The sequence below is a fragment of the Dermacentor andersoni genome, chromosome 2, assembly GCF_023375885.2.
Source record: "Dermacentor andersoni chromosome 2, qqDerAnde1_hic_scaffold, whole genome shotgun sequence".
Lineage (NCBI taxonomy): Eukaryota > Metazoa > Arthropoda > Arachnida > Ixodida > Ixodidae > Dermacentor > Dermacentor andersoni.
Window position 1 is genome coordinate 188,906,657 of NC_092815.1, and position 27,422 is coordinate 188,934,078.

Below are 27,422 nucleotides of genomic sequence, written 5' to 3' on the forward strand. Positions count from 1 at the left end.
TGTTATATACAAATCGGGGAAACGACACGCCGACGCCGACTGCCTTTCTCGGTCTCCTGTTGAGACTGCCGTGCACGACGATGATGACGCGGCTTTTCTAGGCGTGCTAGATATTGTGGCTGTTTCACGCCAGCAACGCGAGGACGCAGAACTTATTCCTCTTTTCGATTACTTAGAGGGAAAAACAAGCAGCGTGCCGAGGTTATTCGCCAGAGGGCTGCCTTCATTCTGCTTACGCCACGACGTTCTCTATAAAAAGAATTTTTCACCTAGTGGCAGCAGCTACCTACTCGTCATTCCCGCATCTCTTCTCGACGAAGTCCTACATGCCTGTCACAACGAGCCGACCGCTGGTCACTTAGGCTACAATCGGACATTGGCAAGAATTAGGCTAAAGTACTATTGGCCAAGACTTGCGTCGATCGTGAAACGTTACACACAGACATGCCTGGATTGCCAGCGCCGCAAAGCCCTACCCGGCAAGCCAGCTGGACTGCTGCATCCTGTTCAGATACCGCAAGCGCCGTTCGAACAAATTGGCATGGACCTTTTAGGTCCGTTTCCACTGTCTACTGCCCGAAATAGATGGATAATCGTCGTCACGGATTATCTTACCCGATACGCCGAAACAGGTGCTATCCAACGTGGAACGCCAGCCGAAGCAGCGCGATTTTTCGTCGAAGCCGTCGTCCTAAGGCATGGCGCTCCCGCAGTGGTCATAACAGACAGAGGATCTGCGTTCACGGCTGCGCTTCTGGATACCCTGTTGCGACTAAGTGGTACCACTCACCGATAGACTGCACGGCTTATCATCCCCAAACCAATGAGCTGACAGAACGTATGAATAAGACTCTGGCAGACATGATGAGTCTGTATATCGACGTGGACCACAAGAACTGGGACGAGATTTTACCATGTGTTACATTTGCGTATAACACGGCTCGCCAAGAGACAACACGCATGACGCCTTTCAACCTCTTTTACGGATGCCAAGTGACAACAATGTTGGACGCAATGCTGCCACACGAGTGCGGTGATGACGAGACTGGTGCCGAGGAGTTAACGCAACGCGCAGAGGAAGCCAGGCAGCTTGCGCGTTTGCGAATCAACGAACAACAGGAATACGATGCCCGACACTTCAATCTTCGGCACAGACCCGTCACATACAACGTCGGTGACCAGGTGTGGGTCTGGACTCCGATTCGTCGGCGGGGGCTGTCTGAAAAGCTCCTGCGAAGATACTTCGGCCCGTACACAGTTCTGCGCCGCATCAGAGATGTGAATTATGAAGTTGTCCCCGACGACAGCCATAACTGCTCCAAACGCCGGCGGCATCTGCCGGAGGTTGTGCACGTGCTTTGTATGAAGCCATACATTTCCTCATGACCTCAACTTTGCGCCGTCTGTGCACAGCCTTCGGCGGTTGGTGCATCGGGACGACGCCTTTCTTTTCAAAGGGGGGGGGGGGGGGGGGGGGGCAAATGCCACTATGGTCGCCGCGGGTATGTGCCAGGCGATGAGAACGACGCTGAAGTAGCGCGAGAGTGGAAAAACAGAGACGAGAACGACGTCGCGTTGACTGCTCTGATAAAGTGTTTTCATACGTCCTCTACGCCGGCTTTCCCGTCTCCTACTAGGCTGCGACAATATGTAGGTTATATTGGCACACCATTCTAACTTTATAGTGGCTCACACTAGGCGTTGCACTCTTCAGAAAATTATTTCTCAGAATTTTGAGAATGGCAGCCAGCAAACAAATGTCGTGGACAAAACAGCATCAGCGCATGCCTTTTATCGTAAATATTTTCAGACCTAAATATTACAAGCACGAAAGGATAATAGAGCTCAGAATTTATAGGTGCGGCTGTGCGCTACCATAGGAATCGACCCCGCAAAGAAGGTTTGAAACATACGCGATACGGAAAAGTGGTGGTAAAGTCGCTAAGAAGGACCTTGACTTTAATTATTAAACAAATGAAATTGTTGGAAGCAGGATTCAAGCAGAGGACCCCTAGGACTAGAGCTCATTGTTACATAGTCAGCTTACGTTTACTTCAATTCATACTGCTACTACAGCTACGAAACTTGAACTTGATGTAATATTCTAACATGTTGCTGTCGCATTCTTTCTTATGCCCTTATAGTGAAACTGTGACACTTTTTGACTACCGCAACACTTGACTGCACACATTATTGCACAGAACGGTAATTACGTTTCCTTGCAGCCCTTTCAACCTCCCGGTGTACGGATTCAAGGTGATTCGCGAACTATTCAAGGTCTTCGACTATCGGAGTAAGTCTACTTTCAGTGAAGTGACAAACGCACATGCCGAAAAGCACACAGACAGACACAAACACATGCACGGAGACACGCGGTACATGATAAGAATCACATGCCCAAGCAGACGAGCACGTACCACACACTCACGTACACACGTACACACACACGTGCGTACACGTACACACACACACACACACACGTACACACACCCACACGTACACACCCACACCCACACCCACACACACACACACACACACACACACACACACACACACACACACACACACACACACACGCGCGCGCGCGCGCACACACACACACGCACGCACACGCACGCACGCACGCACGCACGCACGCACGCAGACGCGCGCACACACGCACACAAATCAGTGTACGACATGTGTATGCGCAAGAGGAGTTTAGGCGAATGGTAGGGTGGAAAAATTGTGCTAGAATGTCTAATCAGCGCCAGTTTTCGTTTGGCTTCAGTTTAATGTTTGTGAGTGGAAGCGTTGGACCATGTTTTGTATACGTGAAGCTACATTTTTGAAAATTTGCAACGCAGGTCAGTGGTGGGTCAACAAGCGCACGATGTCGATCCTACGCTACGAAAAGGTGCAGCAATGCGTGCAAAAGCTCGAGGCACAATATGATGTGAGCAAAAGCTGCAGCACACAAGCTGCGAACTCTACTGATAGTTTCATTTTGCGTTGGCACTGGCATTATCGGTGGCAAACGGAAGCTCATTCCGCTTTTGGTGGCTGGTGCGCGAGGTTATAAAAAGGCGCAATGCTAATCCTGTGTCGCAAACAATTATAATAGCCAACTCTGCATAATTACCAGGAGCATTGAATCTCAGAAAACATTAGATAGATGGAGAGGATGTTTTTGCTTCCGTATGCACTACTGCTACTACTACATTGAGAAGTTCGCCTAGACAGAAGAAATTAGCAGTTTTGCCCGAAAGGCGAAGCGCCGATTGCGACAGCAAATTATTCGACACCTGTACGAAGTATGGATAGTAGATTTAGCGGCCATATTACCGTTTAAAAATTCACTTACTAACTAAATTAACAGCGATAGAATGTGTAAGCTTGACTGAACGAGGACGTAGGAAGAAACAGACACACAGAGACAGCGCTTTGTGTGTCTGCTTCTTTCTACGTCCTCGTTCAGTCGCGCTTACATATTTTATCATGCATTCAAAGCAACTAGCCTGCCAATGTGTTTTACCTATATTAACCAGCACGGTGTCACGCGCGCGCAGAGGTAAGCATCAATACATTTCGCTCGATGAGCGCAGAAACTCGCTTTCAAGATTGTGGAGTGAAGTATCGCGGCAGCAGCAAGCGAATTGGCCTTCATGCATCTCTCGCTTCAACGCGAACGAAGCGTCGAAAGCACATACGAGGCTACCGGCACTACGAGCGCTGTTCAGACATAGCAGATCGCTTTAAAAATGAGACTCGCGCGGGCGCGAGCTTTGCCCACATCGCAGATTGCTTCCAAGGCCCACAAGCGCCGCCAACGCGTCCCCACGACGTCCGCCAAAGGGGTCTACGGCGTTCGCGATTCGCGTGGCCGACGCCGTAGTGAACGTCGCGGTTGTGTCCACTCTGCACTCAGTGGCGGGGAGGAGGACATCGAGGCACCCTTGCAGCCGCCGCAGAAGAACGCCCCTCCGCCCTCACCTGACCCCCTGCCTCGCGAGCGACAGGAGGACACGCATCCGGGCCGCGTTCCTCGTTCGCGCATGAGAGATTGAACTGCGTTCACCGGATCACTCCCACACGCTTTCACTCGCACATGGAGCATACGGCGCGCGCGGATGCGAAACCTTACGGCGACGTCGACGGCGACGGCTGAAATGCGCGTGGAGTGTCCATATATTTGCGATCGAAATAAACCTACTTGCTGTTTATTACGTCAACTCTCTGAAAATTCGAGCACGATAATTGCTCTGTTCATAGCAATGACATTTGTGTTTCGAACACTGCAAACGCGGCGATGCCCCTAGGTTGAGAAATTTTCACCTGTGTGTGTAGTTGAAAGAATTGTGTCGCAACATGCATGCACCGCATTTTAGCTCACGGAGTGTCATAGCTTCTCGGGGAGTCAACAGGCAGCTTTTGTTTGGGCGAGTACCAACATGCAACTGGAGATCAACATGGCGGACCACACTAGAACGCAGCCCGTTGCCGCAGGCGTGCTTGTTATAATTGTAATTCTAACTTTATTATAAATTAGCTTATGTAATCCCTCTGCGTGTGGTATATAGCTTGTATGAAAGTTTTTTAAGCATTGATACGTTCAATTCGTGAAAACGCCCGAATTCGTAAGGGTCGGTAGGTCAAACAGACAGTAGACATGCAGGAGTCTGAATGTTGAGTCCGTGTGAGCCGAGCATAGTAGAACTATGGCAAGTCCGAGTGAATTCGGCTGGTTAGAATTCTTGTGATGAAACGTTCAAGTGAGCCTGGCTGAGTTAAGTCCGTGCGAGGCCCTTAGTAAAAACATAACTTGTGAGTCAGTATGAGTATGTTCCGTTTATTTTGACGACCTTTGATCTTAGGTGACTCCTTCTTTAGCCAGGTAACAGAATTTTAGAGCGAATGGGGGTGAGTGTCGAGACCATTTTCCATTATTTCGCACTAGAAGACAACGCGCTCGAAAACAAGCCGCTGTTGTATTTTTATTGAGCCGCTATAACAAATTTAAAATAGCCTAGTCTTTTCTGGTCTCCCTCGCCACGGCTCAGATGTTGCATTAACAAGCTTGAAAGCAGGTTTCGCGAAAATCAAATCGGAGCAAATATTCGCACTAGGGTGAGGAATATGCCTGCTGTAGCGAATGCCCGGAAACGACTATGCACATTGTAACGGAATGTCATTGTGATCACCCAGCAAAGACCAGTAGGAAGCGTGCACCTTGCGTAAAGAATGAGATTCAAAGAGCATGGAAGCATTAAATGGTCAGAAGTAGAGACCGAATACTGCTGGAAAAAGATGAATGAAGGTATTGATAGAACCGTAGTTCTTACAAGCATATGTACGTGCACATTGGCAGTGACAAGGCTTTTATAAAAAGAAAAGAAAGATAAAGGAGAGACAGGCAAAATGCTTTGGACATGCCTGCGTAGCTCAAACGAGTTTTGTGACTATTTGCCACCGCCCGGTTATAAAGGGGATGTCAGTAAGTCATCACCATCACCGTGATAACTTTCGTCGTCATCGTCAAATCACAGGGCCTATAAAAATGCTACTTGAACGTTCGTGATCTGGTCATCTGCGGCTTCCCTACTTTTCTGTGTGTTTATCGCACAACCTATATACAGTTTGAACCAGTACCCAGTCGCCCAACATTCTGTTTTTCTAAAGATTCTGTTCTGTTCAGAGCGCTTTCACACGGTGCACGATTTGCTTCAATTTTGTCATTTTTAAAAATTCGCAGATTCAAAACGGCGTGGAAAGTTACGAGACTATCGCTGAAATCGCCGCAGCCAACCTGCTTCTTGAGGTGAGTGAGAGCTCCAATGCTATGTCAGGAGGCAGTCTTCGTACATGTGATGTTGCAAAAGTCCTTCAAACGCGATTATTGCGGCCCTTGAAAGTAATTCTTTCATTATGCACTCCGCACTGTGCTTGATAGTATTTATTGATATCAGTTTGTTCACATGTTCAAGCGAACCAAGTATGGGACAGTGGCCCTTTCTCAGCAAATCAGCCGTGACAGAGTGAAGTTATTGTGGACGGTGAAATCTTGATTCTGTATGTGCTGCCAGAGGGCTCTTCCCATATGGGTGGATGCGGAGTGGCCCCACATTTGATGGGAGACATCGAAGTCGCTCATTACGACTAGCGGCTGTTTATTGGCCTTAACTTTGTAATGAACAAGTATGTGCTCACAGTGGTGTTGTCGAGCATTGGGAGGGCTATACACATACAACACGTATATGGTGCGTTCTTTGTGACTTCGAGGAGAGAGAGAGAGAAAACTTTATTTGGTTCATTAAGGCTTTAGCGTTCGGTCTTCGTCTTCATCGCTGCAGACGCTTGACCTTCTTAGCAGGGTTGGGCCCCTACCTAGTCCAGGGCTCCACTGAGCCGCGCTGCTTCGCTTGCGTGCTGCACCATTGCCCTTTGGGCGGTGAGCTCGCAGCTGGTGAGCCGGCTCTCCCACTGCTCCGCACTCGTGGTTTTGTGTTGGTGGAATGTGTAGTTACGTTTACACTCCCAGGTTATATGGTAAAGCGTGGGGGTTCCCCGCACCACGGGCATGTGTTCCTAAATTGTGTAGGATACATCTTGCTTAGTATATGTAAGTTAGAGAAGGTTCCCGTTTACAGCCTCCGCCAACTAGCTGCTTCTTGATGTGTTAAGGCTTTGTGTGGCGGGGAGTATCTAATTATCTTGCCTCTGTGGTAGTTCAGTAACTATGAATAGCCGATCTCTACGGTGAAGTGCTGTTCCAGGGTGTGTGGCTGCTCGACTCGGTACGTGATCTCCCGAGCCAAGCTGTCTGCCCTTTCATTTTCTTCTATCCGCGCGTGTGCCGGAATTCAGATTAGTTTGTGGGTTGCGGCGTGTCTGAGGTGTTCTGCCTTGCGGAGGATAGCTAAGGCAGCCCTGCAGATTGTACCCTTTGTGTAGTTCCTGCATGTCGCTTCTGAATCCGTCAAGATGACCATTAATTTGCCTTTTCGATAGCCCTCAGCCGCCGCCAGCGCAGCAGCGACCTCCTCCGCTTCCACTATCCTGGCGCTACGTGTAGTTGCGCAAGTGATTAGCTTGCCTGCGTTGTCAACCACTACCGAAGCTGCCTTAATGTAATTGGTATGTCTATTCCATGGATACAGTGTTGCATCCGTGAAAACCGTGTTTTCTAGTTTGGCTAAATGCCTTTCCACATAATCTGCCCGCGCCTGCCTTCTGGCCGCGTGGAGATTTGGATCCATGTTTTTCGGAATTGGATTGACCTGCAGGGTTTTACGGATCTCGTCGGGTACATCGGCGCATCGATCGAGATGCCTGCTTGGGTCGCGACTTAACCTTGTCAGGAGCGCTCTTCCCGTAGCCGTGTCTCTGAGTCGGTGAAACTGTGCTCCAAGCTGTGCTTCTGCCAGTTCGGCGAAGGTGTTGCTAATCCCTAGCTGTAGCAGCTTGTCATTCGGTGTGTTTCTTGGTAGGTGGAGTGCCGTCTTGTAGGCCTTCCGCAGGATTGTCTCTGCTTGTTCCGTTTCGCTCCTGATCATGGGGTGGTATGGCAGCGAGTAGATTACCCTGCTGACTACGAGGCTTCTGACGAGTTTTAGCGTGTCGTCTTCTTTCATCCCATGCCTACGGTGGGAGACTCTGGTTATCATTCTGCCTACCTGTTCAGCCGACTTGCTGAGCAGGCTGAGTGTGTGGCTGCATTTCCTGCTTGCTTGTAGCCACATTCCCAGGACTCTTATCATGTTCCTCTCCGGGATGTGTTGCCCCTCCAGTTTCACCTCGAGTGGTGCATCAGTGGGGTGCCTTCCTACCCTCAGTAGCTCAGACTTCTCTGTAGAGCAGGCTAGTCCTCTTTCCTTCACGTATCTTTCTATGTAGCTTGCTACTTGTTGTAGCTTCTCCTGTTTCTCTCCCAGGGATCCATGGTTCACCGAGACCGTGATGTCGTCTGCGTACATCGCGTGCTGGATGCCCTGGATTCTGCTGAGTCTTTCTGCTAGGCCGATCATCGCCACAATAAAGAGTATGGGCGAGATGACCGAGCCTTGGGGTGTGCCTTTGCTTGGGGTGATGAAGACATCACTCCAACTCCCCTAGTCCCACTGTGGCCGTTCTGTTGGTCAGGAAGTCTTTGACATAGTCATGGATTCTTCTCCCGCAGTTGGTGTTATTTAGCCCCTCCATTATAGCGGCGTGGCTGACGTTGTGAAAGGCACCTTTTATATCAAGTGCCATGACTACGTTTTCCCCATTCTTGGGCATTGTCTCGAGGACCTCTTCTTTAAGTTGCAGAAGCACGTCCTGCGTCGAGAGGTTCGCCCTGAAGCCGAACATGGTGTCTGGGTAGAGCCTCTTGTTTTCTACTTCTTGCTGGATGCGTTTCGTGACGATCCTCTCGTATAGTTTTCTCAGGCAAGAAGTGAGGGAGATTGGTCTGAGATTCTCGATCTGCAGCTTCTTGCCTGGTTTGGGAATCATGACTACCACAGCATGCTTCCACTCTGCTGGTATCTTTCCTTCTTCCCAAAGCTTGTTGAGGTAGGCCGTCAGCTGGTCTACTGCCTCATCGCTTAGGTACCTTATGAGAGAGTTTCTAATTCGATCTGCTCCTGCCGCTGTGTTTTTCGTGACGGCTCTCATTGCCGCGGTGACTTCCTCTTTGGTGATAGGCTTGTCCATATCTGAGTTTTCTTCTCCGACATAATCTCCTTCATATCCCTTGAGCTCGTCAGTGCCGTAGCATTTGGTTCTAACTTCATCGAGGAGCTGCTCGTCTGTTCCCTGATATTGGTGCACTAGCCTTTGAATTGCTTTGCCGCTTTCTGCTTTAGTCTTGGTAGGGTTCATTAGAGCCTTAAGAATACGCCATGTTTTAGCCGTGCTAAGTGTCCCATTCAGCGAGGTGCTGAACTGTTGCCACCCTTGCCTGGCTAGGTGTGTTGCGTACTCTTCTGCGTGGAGTGTTACAGCAGCTACTTTATTTTGTAACTTCTTATTAAATTTCTGCCTTTTCCACCTTCTGGTAAGACCGCGTCTTGCCTCCCATAGCTGGAGTAGCCGCTTGTCTACCTCTGGTGTTTCTTCGGTTCGATTTACCTCCTTGGTATACATTTCCTGTATTTGTTTAAGTTGTTGGCACCACTCCCCTATCGAGGTGATGTTGCCCTCCAGCTGCCGGCAGTGGTGTCTAAAGGTGTCCCAATCCGTGAGGCGAGCTGTGCCGATCTTCCTCTTGACAGTTTCTGCTACGGTGTTTATTCTTATAATGTGATGGTTACTGCCAAGATTTTCTAGCAGGTTCTCCCATTCCACTTGCTTTGCTCCTTTGACGAAGGTTAGGTCGGGACACGTGTCTGGGCTAACGCTGTCGCCCTGTCTAGTTGGTTGATTCTCATCCGTAAGGAGCTCGCATCTGATGCTCTCTGCAGCTACACAGATATTTCTCCCCTTCTTTTCGTCTTTGGGGTAGCCCCAGCTCCGACTCTTAGCGTTAAAATCTCCCGCTATAGTTAGGGTGTTCTGCCCGGCCAGCTTGCTCGCCCCACCGAAGAGCTTAAGGAAATCTGCTTTCTTCTGCCTTGGGGGGCTGTATAGGTTTACTATGAAGGTGCTCCTGGCTTTCCTTTTCTTCTTAGGTATAACCTCTGTTATTACATGTTCAATCTGTGTATCCTCAATCTCGTCATGGGCTATGGCTATAATTTTGTCACTAACGAGGGTTGCGGTTCGGCCGCTCTCATGGCACTTGTACCCTCGCACCATGGGTGTGCAATTAGTTTCTTGAAGCATAATTATATCTGGTGGTGTGCCCTTGGTATAAATGAATTGCTTCAGGAGTCCCTGCTTGCGCCTGAAACCCCTGCAGTTCCATTGCCATATCTCTAATAGGTTTTGTCTTACCATGTTGCGGAGTTACTAGCATTTGTCCTTTGGGCTTCTGATCCAAATCTTCTTTCGTTAAATAGCCTATCTCTGGCGTCGTTAATGGTTTTCTGGGTGTTTTGACTCCTCACGTAATTACGGAAGCTCTGATCTTGAATCCCTACCTTCTGCTGTATTTCTTGAACTTGGTTCTGCATAGCTGCCATGAAATTGCGCATTTCATCTTTAAAGCTCTGCTCTTCTGATTGTTGCTGTTGTTGCGGGCTGCTCAGCCGGCGGCGGCTGCGACCTGACGGGCGAACACCCTGCCTGCCTTTGCTATTGCATCTCCCTTATTAGGTCGTCAATTTTTTTCTTAAGCTGGCGCGTCTCCTCACGGCTGAACTCTATATCTCGCTTTAGCACCTTGTTTTCCGCTATGATTCTATCGTAGTTTGCCTGCATGTTGCTGTTTTGTTTGTGGGTGTTTTGCCCCGAGTGCGGGGCTAGCGATTTGGGAGGACCCACTCCCCAGCTTACCTTGACTCCGCTGCTCTTTGATGAAATCGGGGGAGATGCCAGTACTACTGAATGCGTCTTATTTAACAGGAAGATGATGTACAAGTACGGCAGTGTTGGGCTTGTCTATGTGAGGATCTTGAAATGTGTTGTATTGAAGTAGAATGTTTTCCTCATGTGTTTTCTGCGAAGCTATCATTTCAAGCAGCTCCTCAAGACTCTGTAGAAATAGCGCTAGACTAGAGCGATAGTTGCGGAATCCCCTGCAGTTCCACTTCCAGATGACAAGACTACGCGCTGGCTTCATTATTATTGTTCTTATTGTGAAGGATGGGAGCTTGCGACGTCGCGGAGCGTCTTCCCCAGCTGTCGATTAGTTCTTGGAATCTGCAGGACTTCGCAGAAGCCTCACAAATAAAGGCATCAAGCTAGCTTTGTAACCTATTTTTGAGGACATGTTTGTTTTCCAGGGTGTTCATATGATTACTAAGGACAAATATGGCGTTTTCACCGGTCTTGTCAGTGTCTGCTATTTCGGCATTCTTCATTTTTGCCGGTTGGGACTACTTGTGTGGCGAAGGCGACCTTGGAGTTGCTGCTTCAGTCGTAGCAGTTGATGAAACAATGTTTTTGTTCCGTCGAAGGGTGTGTAAGTGTGGGCGAAAGCGCTTGTGGCAGTGGGTGGTAAGTAGCGGCAGGAGTGTCATTGATTTCGATGGGAGGGGGTCGAGCATTGCATTGAGCTGTTTGATTTCCTTTTTAGATATTTCCTTCGGATTAAGCAAGTATTTGATGAGACAGCTATGAGCATCTTCTGAGGAGCTGCAATTGTGGAAGACTACCCCTGCCCAGCTCGCCTTTAAATGGTTGATGGGTGGTCCCCTCGTTGCGTGGAGTCAGCGGATGCCAAGCTTGCTTCAATGATGGGAGCTGGGACGCTGTTGCGGGGTTGTTGTGGCCAGAGCTACTCTGCGGCATTTCTTGTCCTGGGCGCTGGCTGGGGCCCTGCATATTGTTGTTGGCCGGAAATGTCGATTTAGTCTCTGAGGGCACTGTGGAGGGGTGTGCCAGTGGTTTGTACCGAAGTTCACACTCTGAGGAACCAGTCTAATGTGTTCCGTTGCAGATGATGCAAGTGGGGGTGCAGCTGTGATCCTCAGGAGGATCTGGCGTGCCGCATTTTGAGCAGAGACATATAGTCACATTGGGGCAGACCTGTTGGCGATGGTCAAGCTGCCGGCGCTTAGTATACGCCTTCACTTTTTTGCCGATATGGTTGGCAGTAGAGGTCTGTGCGGAGGTAATCAATGGAGAAGGGCACCTTTGAGCCTTCGAAAGTGACCAGGACAGAGTTCGTACAGCCCATTCTTCGAGCAGCTAGGATGTTGATTGTGGGATTGGACTCTCGAAGGTTAGCCAACACGTTCCCTTCTACCAGGGAGGAACGAGGCCAGCAGCTTGATGATGCCCCTAAAAGAATTTTGAAGGTCGGCCACGTTCGCGGAGACCTCCTAGCTCTGGCCCATGATGGTGATGGTGGCGACCTCCAAATAGCGATCAGCCCTGTCCATGCAGGAGTTGCTTATGATGATTGTGCTGTTAATCTCGTTGGCCCGGAGTTGATCGAGGGATATTTAAGCCGTGGAGAGGCCAGTAGACTTGAGGACGATGTCCCGGAGAGAGGCTGCATGTTGGCGCAGTTGACGCCACCATGTACACGGAGAATGATTTTGTATTTAGCTGCCAGGAATGAAGGCAGACGAAGCAAAATGTGGCTTACTTGCGCTAGAGTTTTTAGGGTGCTGGGGGGGGGGGGGGGGTAAGCCTTCTTGGTGTCGGATTAACAAATTTCTCGGGCCAATCGAGGATCTCATCCGGAGGCTTGTCGACGCACACCGACCTGGCTCATGGCTTCTGCAACTGCTGCCACGGACGCACACTGTCGGCTTTGCGTGGCAGGGGCGCGGGTGTTCGAATGTTTCGAAGAACTGGCGACGAATTTTGGCTTGCGGATGCAATTTCTATTGAAGAGGTGTTGTTCGACAGCAGGCCACTTACAGCAGCCATGGTTCAAAAATCACAAGCGTCGAGGGAAAACATTTGGCACAACACACGAAAAAAGACGGAGCCAATGAATCATGCGACTAAAGTGTTCCAAAGCGACGAGGCGTCCCCCCTCTTGCTCAGGCTTGTAGCCTACAGCCTGAAGCTTGCGTGCCGTAAATACTGGCACGACCTTATAATGCGTACTCGAAGCACATATTTGGCCACCCCTATTTTCACCAACTTAGAACTGGATGAAATAAATGGTAGGCTTATTTGCACTAGGATGATATGATCAGCAAGTGTGATTGTCAGCAAAGCCGAAGCTCACATCTTTGAACCTCATGGTTCCATGTGCCTGCGTTATCTAGCCATGAGATGTGCTATTTGTTATCTAGAAACCTCGTAGTTTCGTGTGCTTTCTTGCTTCCTCATCTGTGTGCAATACAATAATTTTTGTGTAATCTAACCACAATTCCTCGCCCGCAGGCTAGCGAAGGTGCATACCAGCTCTGGAGCCGCTTGCCGCGTTTGGCGCGTCGCATTATGAAAAGTTTACATATAAAATCTGAGAGCGTGCACCTGCTCGCTTGCAATGAAGATTGAAGTTAGGGGACGTGTTCATCTTCGAAATTCGTGGCGCGTTGTTCATCATATTGTGACGCCATGTCACATTCTTATTTATTTATTTTTTATTTTTATTTACTTATTTTCAATACTGCTGCTCTCCTTCGAGAGCGTGGCAGTTGGACAGTACAATAATTCAGCTGTACAATGCAAGGAAATGAAAGTATAGATTATACAAAAAGTAAAAAAACGACATAAGCAGTGCAAGTTATACATAGTACTATACAAGTAAACCATGTTAAGATTCAACGGAATAGTGAATATTAAAAAAAAAGAAACGTAAAAGAGCAAGATGCTTTATAACAATAGCACAGATATTGCTAAGGGTAAGTAATAAAACAGAAGTAACTAAAATAAACTACGAGTGTTTGGGAATCATTATGGCAAACGAATAATCTGTCGAAAATTAGAGTGTTTATTAAACATTTCCTAACGAGTAAAGCAATCTGTGCCGGTGTCCCTGCATGCATAATAGGTACTGTTATTCACACAGTTTTTTCTATTTGCGAGATAAATTCGGATAATGATTCAATGTTGGTGATAGTAGGATCAAGTTGGTTCCATTCTGCTATTGCGAGCGGGAAAAAAGAATACTTAAATGTGTCATTTTTACATGCGTATTCTGTCAATGTATGCGCATGCTTGTTACGTGTAGGTCGAGCCTCGGAGAATGAAATGTATTGGGAGGTATCTATCCTATAGCTATTTTTTAGTAGCTGAAACAAGAATTTTAAGCGAGCGTGTTTCGCTGTTGTGGATAGCGTTCGCAAACCTCAGTTGAGCTCAGTCCCATCGTGTCTTGCGTTTCAGTACGTTTTAATGCTGAATAACAGCACAGTTTTCTTCTCAAGGTCCACCAAGGCGGCTCAGAGATGCGCTAGTCTCTGAAATCCTTAGAGCGTCTTTTGCCTAAATTCACAGGTTATCGCTTAGAAAGATATCAACCACGTAAAACCCCAAATTAAAGAAAAAAGATATCAACCGAGGGCTGTTTCTACCGGCTCTTCTTTTTATCTAGCAGCTGAACGCCCATATGGATGCCACCATAGCAGTAGTCATCTTCCGCGACTTAGCATATATGACCTAAATGAATTAAATTCTTGGGTGGAACGTGTCAAAACCACGATCTGATTATGAGGCACGCCACAGGGGGGACCGCTGAATAATTTTGACCATCTGAGGTTCCTTAACTTGCACGCAATCCACGGTGCAGGGCCGTTTTGGCACATCGCCCCTGTGGAAATACGGCCGTGGCGGCCCGTAAAAACGTCCATGACAAAACACAGCAGACCGCAGTAAGAAAAGTAGAACTTTAGTTAAAAATTGCAGCTTACTGGCTTCTAAACTGTATAGAAAACCATATAGCAGACTTATCTTATTCTATGACAATTCGAGTGCCTGCTCTACTTTGAGAAGAATCGTAATAATGATAGTGGCAGTCTCTTTTAGATGATTCGAATATCGCACAGTTTCCCGCTGCGCATTGATGCGCGTGCTCTGAACGGCACTTGAGAGGGACAGTTTTGGGATATATCTTGAGAAGACACTTCTAATTAGTTGAATTTACGTCATAGTGTACAAGACATGGGGCAAATTGCCCTTCTATGGTAGTCATGATAGCTGCACACCTCAAGGAAACGCTACATCGGAGTAAAAAAAGAAAGGACAGGACAAGGCGTTGAATTTTGACTGCAATTTAATGTCACGTGCAACAACTTATACGGAGGATATCGCCAAGATCCCAAAAAGAAGTTTCAGAAGCAACAAGCAAGGACCATCGAGAAGCAAAAACAAAAACAGAAAGTCATGTATAACACGGAATGGCCACTTACTTCCGCGCCCACGAGATGGAAGCGTAACTTAAGCACGCATCATCATGCTTGATAATATTATAGCCTTGCATAACCAATCTGTTGACCACACGCCTATTGTTTACTCACGCTGAAGTTTCCTGTAGCATTGGGTATCACCGGCGTAATCGTCAATGCGTGGCCAAATGGGCTAAATCAGTCTTGTTTATTTTACTGCAGGCGCATACTTAACCAAACGCTTGTTAAAGCACGTGCCCTCATACGAGACTCGCTAAACTCTGATCGCTTCTACAGTTCTACGGTATTACGAGTCATAGTTAAGGTTGCGCACTGCGGTATGTAACAGCACGTATTTGTGTAGTCATGGGCATGTATATCATGCAAGTGGCCTAAAGATTATGTTCACGTTGCTGTACGCAGATATTCGTGGATACCGTGAACTTCAACAAGCAAAAGCACGAGGACATTCGACTGCCTTTCCTCCAGTCGGTCCCTTCAACGACGCAGTTCTTCGTAGCTCTGGCATCGGTGAGTGAAAAAATTTGGCAGTGGCTTAGCTCACCTATGCCAGGATATACGTGGCGTAAAGGTACGGTTATGCTTGGTTAATCTCTTGCCTTGCTTGCTAACCTTAGCTTATCCGGCTATGGTCTTGTTCACAAATGTGTCCAAACGGATTGTTCACGAAGTCCGAGAGGAAGAGTGTAGACGCACTCGCACTTTCACCGAGTTTCATAGCATGTTCAGTGCACCGACGAGTCTTGGGATCGCCTGTGACACTCTCTTGATCCTGCCGCTGTTGTTTGAAGGCCATACCACGGCGTGGAGTTTCTTGGCGACGTCTTTTCGCTAGGCGTTCTTCGCGTTGCTCCGGTGTCTAGACTGCACGTTTTGCCTTGACACGCTCGTTCTTTCGACGCTCGACGGCCAACTGCCAAGCGACAACCTCTGGGTCTGAAGAATTTAGGTTTGCCAGTATTTTGCGCCGACTGGCAGCGGCTCGACTCTCCTTAACCTCCATGTAGAGCGCGCTGCATCAACCGTCTCTCCCGCGCACGGAGGAAGGAAACTCTCCCGCGCATTTACACGCATGGTGCGCCCTCCTCGCGCATGCGCATTGCCACGCGGAGCCGCAATCGTAAATGCAACAGCGGGCGCACACGGCGCCGGCGCGTCTGCGGAGACTGCGACGTCAAGGCCAGAATACATGGAGCGAATATGCGACGAATAGTCGGCGTTCGACGCCCGGCGGCGTACGCGCGACGCGCGGCGGCGGAAAAAACGTCGTTCGCCGCCGATCCAGCTGGCGCAGAAAAGTTCGTCGGGCGGCGACGATACCGGAAGCGGCAAACGAGCGGCGCCCCAAAGCGAGCCAATCAGGTCTCACTATCCGCCCCGACTTCCGGCTAGGCTTCCCCGCTTGTCCGTGTATCCAGATCCCACTCTATCGTTCACGCCGGTCTCCCGCCTTTCGTATTCATGGCATCCAAAGCGGCGCGGCTGGAATTTAACAAGTTAATAACAGCCATGGTTAGACAAGCTCACGTGCGCTACTTTCGGGTCTGCTTGCTTCGGCCGCGCGCGCGTTGAGCCACAGAACAGAGCCGCGAAGTCGGAGGAGCCGAAAGTTGTTTGTTGTTTACCCGCCCAGTGTTGCGACAACGCATAGCATCGCCGCTTTCTTTAAACTACATCGGCACATGAATGTCTCAAACACATAAAAAAGACTAGAAATCATTTCTAGACAAAATTTTACGCGCTTTTAGAGTGTTCCGTAATTCAAAAGCGATAATATTTGTCGTTAAAGTTTTTTTTTTGTCATGTGTTTCACGACAGCGCATTTGCCTCGTCTAGCCACACTGATAACAACGCAGCACGGAGGAAGGAAACTCCGTGCAACGCAGCGACTCGCCGGCGGCGGCCGACCTGTCTTCGCTCCATGTAGCGCAGCCCGACGAACATACGGCGTCGCGCCGCGGCAGATTTTCTGCCGCCCGAATTTCGTCGTGAAAGTTCGCTCCATGTATTCTGGCCTTCACGCCTCTGGAATGCACCGCAGTCGGCGGCGGCGAGGATCGAGCGCTAGCTGCGGCCGCGGCGACGGCGACGCAGCTGCGCCTCTCGTGACGTCACGCGGCTCTCGCGCATGCGCAGTATGGCAGGCGCGGAAGCACGTGAAGCTTGGCTCCAACCCGCGTAGTGTGGCTTTACGCTACAAAACGGAGAAGCCGAGTGAAGCTTTCCGGTTCCACCTCAACCACCGCATGGCAGCACAGAGCAAGAATAAATCCATCTGAATGCTTATGACAAAACACCAGCGCACCCATCTGGTGTGCACATACATTAGGTATTATCTTCGTGCATTTTACCGCATAAGCATTGTGACGGTTACCGAATTTAACTTGAATTCTGCACCTTATAAGTCTCATTAGCGTCATGCTTCACCTTACGCAGTTTTCACATCGTGTTCAATGATTTTACATGCTTGGTACATGCACTGCAACAAGGAAAATACGCTCAAGGCAGCACACGCTTAGTGGATAGTAAGAAGAGGCTCTACATACTTTCATAGGTGCACCTTAGCAAAAGCATCACACTGAAATAACTGTGTAATCTGTCATAATTGCTTAGAAAGTTGCCCGTACAGCATGAAAATGTTCGGTCACCGTATTCCGTGAATATTCTTTTCTGCTGTGCATTTTTTTGTGATTATTCATTGCGCATACTTGTAAACACAGCGACAAATGTAGCGGCCGGCTTTGAGCAAAATTATTGCATCACAAGATATCCTTCACAATATCTATTACCACTATGCCAGCAACAAGAAACAAAACTTACATAAAACACGTGCTCAAGATTTCTACGTTGAACAACCAACTTTGAGTCTAAATCATTCTATGAGATCTCCACACGTCGCCAGTAGGCATCGTTTTCATATAAGTAGTTTGGTACTGTTTCAATGGCTATGCTAATGGCGTCAAACGGCGAAATGCAAAAGCTTGAGAAGCCAGTAGTTACAGCAAACGAATCTTCGAGCACAGTTTATCCACCACAATTGTTATTTATGGTGTGTTGATGGTCTGCTTGACTTTTGTTCAGGAACTCTGCGCACGTACCGATGGCACCACTGCCAGACTCTTGAACTCGGACTATGGAGCTAAGACGGCTGAGCAGAGGTAGGAATGCCCTTTTTGTGTAATAGCAGTTTAGCAGTAAACTTAACATGGCCAGAGGGATTAGATATTCCTTAAATAATAGCAGCACGCATGTTAGCATTCGCATTCTGAATAAAAACTTACATACTCAAGTTTGCGACACGAAGCAGCAGATAGTTAAAGCTGTTATTAACAACATTGTTTTAGAAAATGCGTGTTTAGGGTTCATATTGGTTGTAATTTCAGAAAAATTCTCCATTTTCTGCATTGTTATTGTCCTTTGTTTATTTTACACGTGGTTGAAACTTTCTTGCTTTTTGGTCTTCATTGCCTATTACAATATGCCCGACCCTTCTTTTTCCTATAGCGATGAGTTTTTGGTCACGTAGTTGCCTTTTATCGGCTTCTTTCTTATGCTTATTTTGCACTGTATATTTGCTTTCTGATTGAATCTTCGATTTAGGTGTATTATATTTATTGTAAAACATTGTATCCTTTCTTGTGTTCTTTATAAACAGTTGTCATGGTTACGGTTATACTTCCTGCTGTAAGAAATAACTTTTAACCATGTTTTGTAATTGTAACTTATCCTTTATACAAAATGTTTCATCATAGGAGGTCTCCGTACAGTCTGAGACTATGTTATCTCCTCCTGCATATGACACTCAGCAAATTATGTATAACTCTATCGCACCAATATGCTAAAATTTTAATTTTCGTTGACATGTGCTTTCGAGCAAATGTTCTGATACATATTGACACAACTATATTTGGCACAACTATAGTGCCGGGGGTATGCGCCAGTGGGGACGAGGTTGAAGTAGCGATAATGTTTAGGTTAAACGTGGAGACGAAGAAGACGTTGTTGGCTTTCTTTGACGACTGCTAAAGTGTATTTCTTGGTGGTGCTGCTCCGCATCCTCTTCGATCCGACGTCGTTACAATATGAATACGCGTAACTACTCAAATGTGCTGAGTGAAGAATAAGGCGCTGTCCTTAATGCAGTACGTAAATGGTTCTGACGCTCTCGTCATTCTGCAGTTCATGTGGCGCTATATTTGTTTGTACTTATTTCTGTCAACGAAGCGTTTGCTGATGAAATGACTGAATTAGGTTCAAAAATAGATGTGCTAGGAGACTGTGAAAATGTTGTGCAGCAAACACTGTATCGTCCACGAAATGTTCTTGGGGGCAATGAATAATTTGATGGGTAAATAATATTGTTTCGGTGGCATGACGCTGACGAGCCCGTGCCCGTGCCTGTTGGCATCGCAAAAAATCAAAAGCGTGTTTAGAATCGCCGGTACCATGACGTAACATTTGTCACGAAGTTCTCTTGTGGTGCTCGCGTGCCCTTGCCACGCAGTGGTGCTCTCGCAAAAAATCATTCCGTGCTACAAGTGCCCTTACCGCGTCCTACGTCAAGTGACAAATGTCACCTATGAGATAGTTCCCATCAGCTCTACAATGTCATCTGGGATAACATTTCCTGACGTCTTTCACATCGCACGGCTAAAGCTTTACCATACTCTTCCCGATAGTCCCGTTCGACGCATCAGGAAGGTACTTTTTTCTGCCAGGGTCACGTTACGGTAAGGCGAAGAAGGGAACGATGACAAAGTCACCATAGACAGCCAAAAGTCATCACAGCCTGGCTAGCCTCACTCTCTTCCCTCGCCATCAACATTTTGTATCCTTGTAAATACATCCCGTAGATAGTCTTATATGGGTAAGAGTACAAAGAAAGTAAAAACAAGAGGCTAAAAACCTGACACTCCACTGAGGCCTCGTGTTCTAGCCAGGAAGGACATTAGTTTCTAACTCTTCATTGATTACTGACGAACATCCCCATCTTTACAGATTCATATACCCTGCTTCGAGAAATTCGTCGAACACGTTGTTCAAAATCAGGTAGCAAAGACACACGCTGATCGTGGTGTTGAGCTTCGCATACGCGCGCGCACGCAAGCTGGCGTGTCTGCGCTCAGCCACGCAAGCGTTGGCTAAGTTAAACGGTTAGCCGTTAAAGCATGACCCTTCATCTTCGTAGCCACATGAAACCTAGCAACGGTATCCAGCAGATATCGCTTACTTCAAAACGGCACCATTCTTCAGGACTCGCGAATCGTCAACTGTTCTTTTTCGTTATTTTTATTGTTGCGCACTGTCCCTGTATTTGCACTGTATTGTACATATACCTGGTGACGCGCTCACCGCTCTGATGAGAAATGCCCTGTTTAGTGTTTTGATAAATAACACTTCAGCTCGTCGTGGTATAACGACGCCGCTCCATTCTGTCGATGGCTAATCATATGAGCTTGATCTTTAGAGCTCGGCGATACAGACAAAGGCCCGAGGCGCTCTGATATTCCGTCTGAGCGACGACTCCCAATTTCCTTTTCGCGCGCCCCAAGAGGCCCCAATCGACGCGCTACAGCTGCAACGACAATGACAATTTTTCAGGTTAAAGCAATAATTTGGCATGTACGGTGAAGGCGCTTCAATTTTCTTAATGCGATGGTGCGTCTCAGCCTGGCAGAGTTAATTAGGCAATTTTAGTTAATTGCTTGAATAATTACCACATGTAAGCCATCACTGAACGTCCGCATGGCTCCGACGGAAGCAGGCATCAATACCGAGAAACTTATTCACAAATAATAACTTAGCTTTCGCTGATAGAAACGGTGTGTCATGTGCACGCCTTCTCACAGAATCCTCCTGGTCGGGCTCGCAGGTTCACCATATTAGCAAAACACATGCCGCGATTCACGAAGCACTTCGGCTGCACTCCCAAGCAACGAATGCACCTGGCACGAAACTACCAAGACTGCCTCTTCTGGAGGCGGTAACCGTCGCACGAAGATGGTCGTCTCCGTGCCCGGTGTGTGTGTGTGTGCGACCTTCGAGAGTTCTTGTACAGCGCGTGGCCCGTTATTTGGCATTTTCAATGCCATCGTTACTAGTCAACTGTCGCCACTGATGGAGAACATTTCAGGCACGATAAGCTGTTTTGCTATTCTAATTATCTCCTCAAATAAAATAAACGAGCGTTGACATATACCATGTACGTTGTGCATTATTGAGTTACGTGATTATTGATTTATTATTATTATTTTTTTGTAGAATGTCTGCAGCAAGTACATACGCTGTTTAACACCTGGCATTGATACGTTTGACGCTGCTTACCTGGAGCTTCTTGTGTTGTTCTCGGCTTACGCCCATGCAAAGCCATATAAAAGCTATCTTTGCGAAAGTGGACTAGCAAGTTAAATACTAAGAATAGCCCATCGCCTACTGCGATTTAATTAACTTAGTAATTACTACTGATATCTGCCTTACGAAACGAAGTATTTCACCATTTCCTTCCATGTTTTGCCTTCAGATGCCAAAAATGTTTCGAGACGCTTGCCTAGCAAGCTATTCTGTGGCGCGTAATGCAATTGTTACAATTTTATCGAGCCACTATTCTGAGCTCTTCACGCGAGCATCGCGACAGAACTGCCCAGAATTTATTTGTGGCGCACCTCTACTGCCTATCTGTGCGACCTATCTGCCTGCGTATCTGTTAAGCACAATTGATTATACCGATCAGGTCGTAATAGGATAAGTACAAAGATGTAATTATTCGATCAGCCCAGGATAAACATGCATATTAAGTGAATGAATAAGTAAACAACCTAGCTTCTATCTCCGATACAGCTTCTGCAGGTGAACCACCAGTCTGTGGCGCGAGTAATGGCTTCAGCCATACTCTGCTTGCTTGACCAAAAATAAATTTTGGGATTACAGTTTTGTCGTTGTAGCTTGTCTTTAATGACACATCGCAAGGTGTGAGCTGAGAGACAGAAGAAACTTTTCGATTTTTGTTCATCGCTTATTTAATTGATGCTTACGTTTAAAATATATTGTAATGCGTTATAACTCCTGGCATGTCTATACTGCCGTATCTCTTCAGCACTATATGACGCAAGAATAATTGAAGAGTCTCGGATCCATTTATCGGACTGCGCTATGGTGATCTCACCCTTTGGGAAAATATGCGTGAAGTGGGAGTCATGGAAGTTGACACTATTTCCTAGCATGCGATAACATGATGTGTACCTTTAGTTCACTAAATGGTGTCCGCCGACATAAAATTTACAAGCTAGTGTAGAAAGAGATAGCGTACGGAACACGCACCATTAGAACATTATTTCTTCATGCCTCAAAGGTGCTTGCGTTTCCTTGTGAACGCTATACTAAACGTCTATAGTTGCGTAATTTCTTATTGGAAGATGTTGTTTTCGAAAAAGGAAAGTGGAAATTATTTAATGTAATGTTTCGGAACGGGGTACGCGATTAGCGGTCGAGGTTACGCGATTATACAAGTGTTCATTATCTCGGTATATAATTAATTTGAATTGGCTAATTATTAACGACAAAAAAAATTTCAGCTTGCTCAGGGTAACGCCTAACTAAACACCCTTCGTCCCGCCTATGCATATCTTAGCGCCTTTCTTCAAAAAAGACTGGCCCGTCTTAGATGGTACACTCTGCATAAGTACGAGATGATTAAGCGTGGAATAGCTATCTTCTTATCCTTAGAAGTGCTATGCAGCTGACAATTAGGCTGCCACCCGAATAACAGCATTTTTTTTTTGCGGTGAACCTAGGCTGGAAAAAAAAAAAAGCACACCTCGCTAAGTTGCTAAACTTGGCGAGCGTCTCGCTGCTGGCAACCGTAAAATTGATGTACCAGTACAGTATCCCAGGGGCTGTCAAATTCATGGAAGGGAGAAACGTGAAGTTTGGCATACAACTCTACCCCTGCTTTGAATGCCATAAATTAACGCAATGCCACTCAACGAAAGGAACAGGGAACATGGTGAGGTTTTTTAGCCTGAAAGAAATGGGAACGCTAGTCGGAATGCGTTGCCTGTCTGCCGGCCGGCCTGCCTCCCTTCCGTAATGCAGCTGCTTATAGGTTTGTAGCTGATATCACTAGCCAAAGGTACACCACCGCTTTGTTTTTCCAAGTCAGCCACATTGTGATACTCTGTTCCAGTAGTTCCATGGAGCACCGTGCGAGCTACAGACTTCTTGGACCAAATAGTGTTCGAACACATCTGAAAGGTGCTCTTCCGCGCCGTATCATCCGCTACCGGCGAGTGCTGCACCGCAGGCGGCGGCAGCATCTACGAACAGCCTGCAACTGCAGCGCGAGATCCGCTGTTGTTATAGCAGCGGTAGAAAAAATAAATGGGCTCGCCGCCCGTCATATGGACGCCTACCCACTCCTCCCTCCCGGGCAACGAAAGCGCACACATCCTAGCTCAGGAGTTAGCGTGCCGAGCAGGGGCAGGGACAACGCGGGGCCCGATTGCGCAGAGAGACCGCATGGCCAAACATAATGAAATAACCAAACACTACAGATTAGAGAGGCAGTATTATCTCCCACCACACTACTCATTAACTAAACAGCAGGACACAGCATGTCGCCTACTATAAACATTTCCTCAAACCAGATCGCTTATAATCATTGTTACCGGGAACTCTATTCAGATAGATGTAAAGACTGTAATCAGCTGGCGGACTTCAGACACATGATCTGGGCTTGCCCCGACATAGTGCAGGGGTCCAAACAACACGTATAGAAACGCGGAGCAGTGGGACCCCTCGCTGCTTAGTTCAGACAGCGAAGTCTAACTACAATTCATCAGGCAAGCCGAAGAAGCCGCCAGGACCCAAGGCCTCCTAGCCGCAATGTAAGGGAGGGGTGTGGTAAACTTCTCTGACAACTGCCGTTTTGAATACAAGTTGTTTCATCGTTATCATCGCCATCCCTGCCCTGCGAAAGTGGATGTCCAGTGAAGCTGTTGCAAAACTACCACTACAACTGCTGAAGGGGGTATTCATCGCCTTATTGATGTTTCGGATGCTTGTTTTCAGCTTGTTCTTTATTGAAATGTACGATGTTCTACATGTTGTGTCGGCCATTAACATGAACGTATACACTCTTCGCTTCACTCTGCTGAGCGCTTGTGGCCTCTGCCTTACGGGGGGTATGATCCATTGGTGATGATGATAGAGGCTTGTTTTGAGCTTGTTCTTTATTGAAACGTGCGCTGTTCTGTGCGTTCTACGCGCGATTCCATTGCATATATGCACTGTTCGCTTCACTTTGCTGAGTGCCTATAATTGATTGATTGAAAACTTTATTATTGCACCGAGCTGGGGTGCCCGCCTCTTAACTTACACGCAGGTAGAAGGGGGAAGGACGAAGCAGTCCCCGCGCGTTGAGTCTTCACGGCCTCAACGGCCAGGCGGATTGCTCGACGCTGGTGGTCTTCAGCCTTGCTCTGGAGCATGGTTTCCCAGGCTTCTCTACTGTCAATGTTTTCCTTGGCCCCTGGGGAGCCAGCACACTACCATATTACATGGTCTAGCGTACCTTTCTCCTTACAAATGTTGCAGAGGACTTCGTTATAGTCCCTCATCTGAGTTAAGTCGAACCAATATAGTGATGTATAATTGTTTCCCTGGAGACGTCGCCAAATGCGAGCGTCCTCCAGAGAGAGAGACCGTTTCGGAGGCGGAAAGATTCTTCTTTCGGTTTTGTAATGATCTACAATTTCCCTGTACGTGGTGATGCTATCTTTGTTCCCTGGAACTGGCTGCTCTAGAGTTGCCCGGTGGTAGAGTGCTCGGGTGAGCTCGTGAGCGGCTTCGTTACGTGGGACTTCTTCATGAGCCGGAACCCAAATAAAGGTTATGTCCCTCCTAGGAGGATTTTTGAGTGGAATTTGGAGGGCCTCTTCCATAATATGATTCTCGCTTTTTTACCTGCACAAGCGAGCGCTACTGCAACCTCCTCGGCTGTACAGGCGTCCCTCCTGCACGTGGAGCACGCCATCTTAACGCACTCGTTGCCATCAACCACCGTCGATACCGCAGCCCTGTCTCTGCCGCAAGCGGCGTCCACGTACACTACTTTATGCGCCGATGTGCTTTTCAGTTTATTTACTAGAGCCTCAGCCCAGTGAGCTCTCCTCTCTTTGTTGTATATAGGATGCATATTTTTAGGTAGAGGAGCAATTCGGAAGCATTGACGCACGTCCAACGGAATGTCCTCCTTGCCAGTCGGGGCACCCCTGTCGCATTGGATTCCTACCCATTCCATGATTTTTATCCCTGTTTTAGACTGGTCTAATCCTTCCAACTGAGACATTCGTACTGCCTCAGTGAGCTCAACTAGCGTGTTGTGAACCACCATTTTGACAAGGATGTTTGTCGAGGTCGAGTCTGGGAACCCTAGGGCTCTCTCAACACTCTTCCTAATGATCGCATCCTTTTTCTCATTTTCTTCTTGTTTAAACAGAAGATACGGTGTTGCATACGCTATTCAGCTGTTAATAAAGGCTTGCATGAGTATGAAGAGGCTGTTCTCTTCAGACCGGAGGCCACTACCTTTGAGTGCAACTCCCCTAAAGATCCCCGTGACCTGCGCCGCGTATCCTTCTAACTTCTTGAATGTCGTGAGGTTGTATCCATACCTCGGGATATACATGCCCAGAATTCTGATTTCCTCCACCTAGGGAACCTCATTTCCGTTTACGAAAACACTGATGGGTCTTCTGCTCCCAGCGTGTCGCCTTTGATGTTTTGGCTCAATGATTAATAGCTCCGATTTCTGTGGCGAGCACGCCAAGCCTCTCCTGGCCGCATTCCCTTCCACCACATTCGCCACTATCTGTAGCCTAAGTTCCATGGCTGCGTCACTCCCACTGTTGTATTGATATCATCTGCGTACATGATAAATTTTATCAATTTAATCTTATTGAGTTCCGCCGGGAGACCCCTCCTCGCCATGTTGAACAGGAAGGGTGATAGCAACGGCCCTTGCGGTGTCCCCTTGTTCCCAAGTGTGATAGGTGGGGACTTTGTATCCAGAAATTCTATATTCGCCTCCCTGTGTGACAGAAAGTCTTTGACGTATGCATATGCCCTGTATCCCACACCCACCTCTTCTAGGCCTGCCAAGATAGCCTTGTGGCTAACGTTGTCAAATGCCTTGGTGAGGTCGAGGCCTAGGATCGCCCTAGTGTCAGTTGAGTCGTATCGGTCTGGGATATCATGCTTAAGTCTGAGCATGACATCTTGTGTACTGAGCGCTGGCCTGAATCCAACCATTTCATACGGCCAGAGATCGTTCTCCTCCATGTACCTGGTCAGTCTCGTTTGAACAACATGTTCCATCAATTTCCCTACAGACGAAGTTAGAGAGATTTTGCGCATGGTGTTCAAGCCGGGTACTTTGCCTGGCTTTGGAATAAAGACTACGTTCGCCTGTTTCCATATCTTTGGGAGTTCTCATTCTCCCCCACGAGGTTCATGTATTTGGTTAGTGCGATGATGGACTCATCGTGAGAGAGCTGTGTTCATTATCCCGTCCGGACCGGGGGCCGATCTCTTTTTGAGGTTATTAAGCTCTGCTCTAAGTTCTGTCGTGGTGATGGGGGCATCGAGATCTGGGTTGGGAGGTCCCTTGTAGTACTTGAATACCTCACTCTCTGCTTTTCCATGATGTCTCTTGGAGCTCGCTAATGAGCTCGTCATGTGTGCCTATGAAACCATGCCTCACTCTCACCTGGTTTGTAGTAGCTTGCATTTTTTACTTACTAGGTTCGATGAGCCCTCTCAGAACGCTCCAGGTTTTGGACAGACTCATATTGGCTTCCATGTCATCGCACTTGCTCTACCAATTCTGCTCGTTGAGTTTAATCGCATACTGAAGTAACCACGTACTCCCAAGAAGATCAACCGAGCAAAGAACGTTTATTGTGGGTATCGCGTGCAATTTATAGCTCACAGCAAGAAAGAGGGGAAGGAACAAATAGAGAGTAAGGGAAGAAAGTGATTACAGCAGGTGCGCCCAGCTTCATAGGCACGTGCGGTGCCATGACGATACAACACATACGTTTCGATTTCTTTGTTGAGTCTGGCTAGTTCGTGCCTGATATTCCTGTTTCATCTTTGTGCCTTGAGTCTTTCCTCCGGGTTGAGTACATATAGTCTCTGTAGTACGCGGAGCATGAGCCATTGCATTTTTGCTTGCTTACTGGGGTATGAGCCATTGCTGATGATGATATTTGTTTATGGACGGACACGAAAAATTCGGACCACAGAGGGACTAACAGCTTCGCTTTAATTAGTTCCACATTCTCTATGACACCAAGAAGGCGTGCACCTTCAATATATTCTGTGATACAGAGAAGGGGAGTTGCAGAGGGCGGAAGCGGAGTGCTCAGAAGGAGCGCGCGGCCAGCGTGTCGCATCCGGTGGTGGCACCATCTACTGATTCCTCTTGTAACTGCCACTTGTACACGGTGCCGACAACCGTAAGTGCATTCGTTTTCTCAATTTGAATTCCTG

General features: G+C 47.6%; 1 protein-coding gene across 2 annotated transcripts in view; it reads left to right on the forward strand.

Annotated features, from left to right (window-relative positions):
- The window catches only part of LOC126540319 (uncharacterized), a 44,364-nt gene extending 23,311 nt beyond the window's left edge, over positions 1 to 21,053 (forward strand). For both annotated transcript variants that reach the window (XM_055075960.2, XM_055075961.1), the window contains 6 exons: positions 2,226 to 2,293; positions 2,847 to 2,935; positions 5,732 to 5,797; positions 15,276 to 15,383; positions 17,955 to 18,031; positions 20,746 to 21,053. In XM_055075960.2, the coding sequence (XP_054931935.2) occupies positions 2,226 to 2,293; positions 2,847 to 2,935; positions 5,732 to 5,797; positions 15,276 to 15,383; positions 17,955 to 18,031; positions 20,746 to 20,860 (523 nt within the window). In that variant the 3' untranslated portion in view covers positions 20,861 to 21,053. The remainder of the gene's footprint in view (positions 1 to 2,225; positions 2,294 to 2,846; positions 2,936 to 5,731; positions 5,798 to 15,275; positions 15,384 to 17,954; positions 18,032 to 20,745) is intronic.
- Positions 21,054 to 27,422: the final 6,369 nt, after the last annotated feature.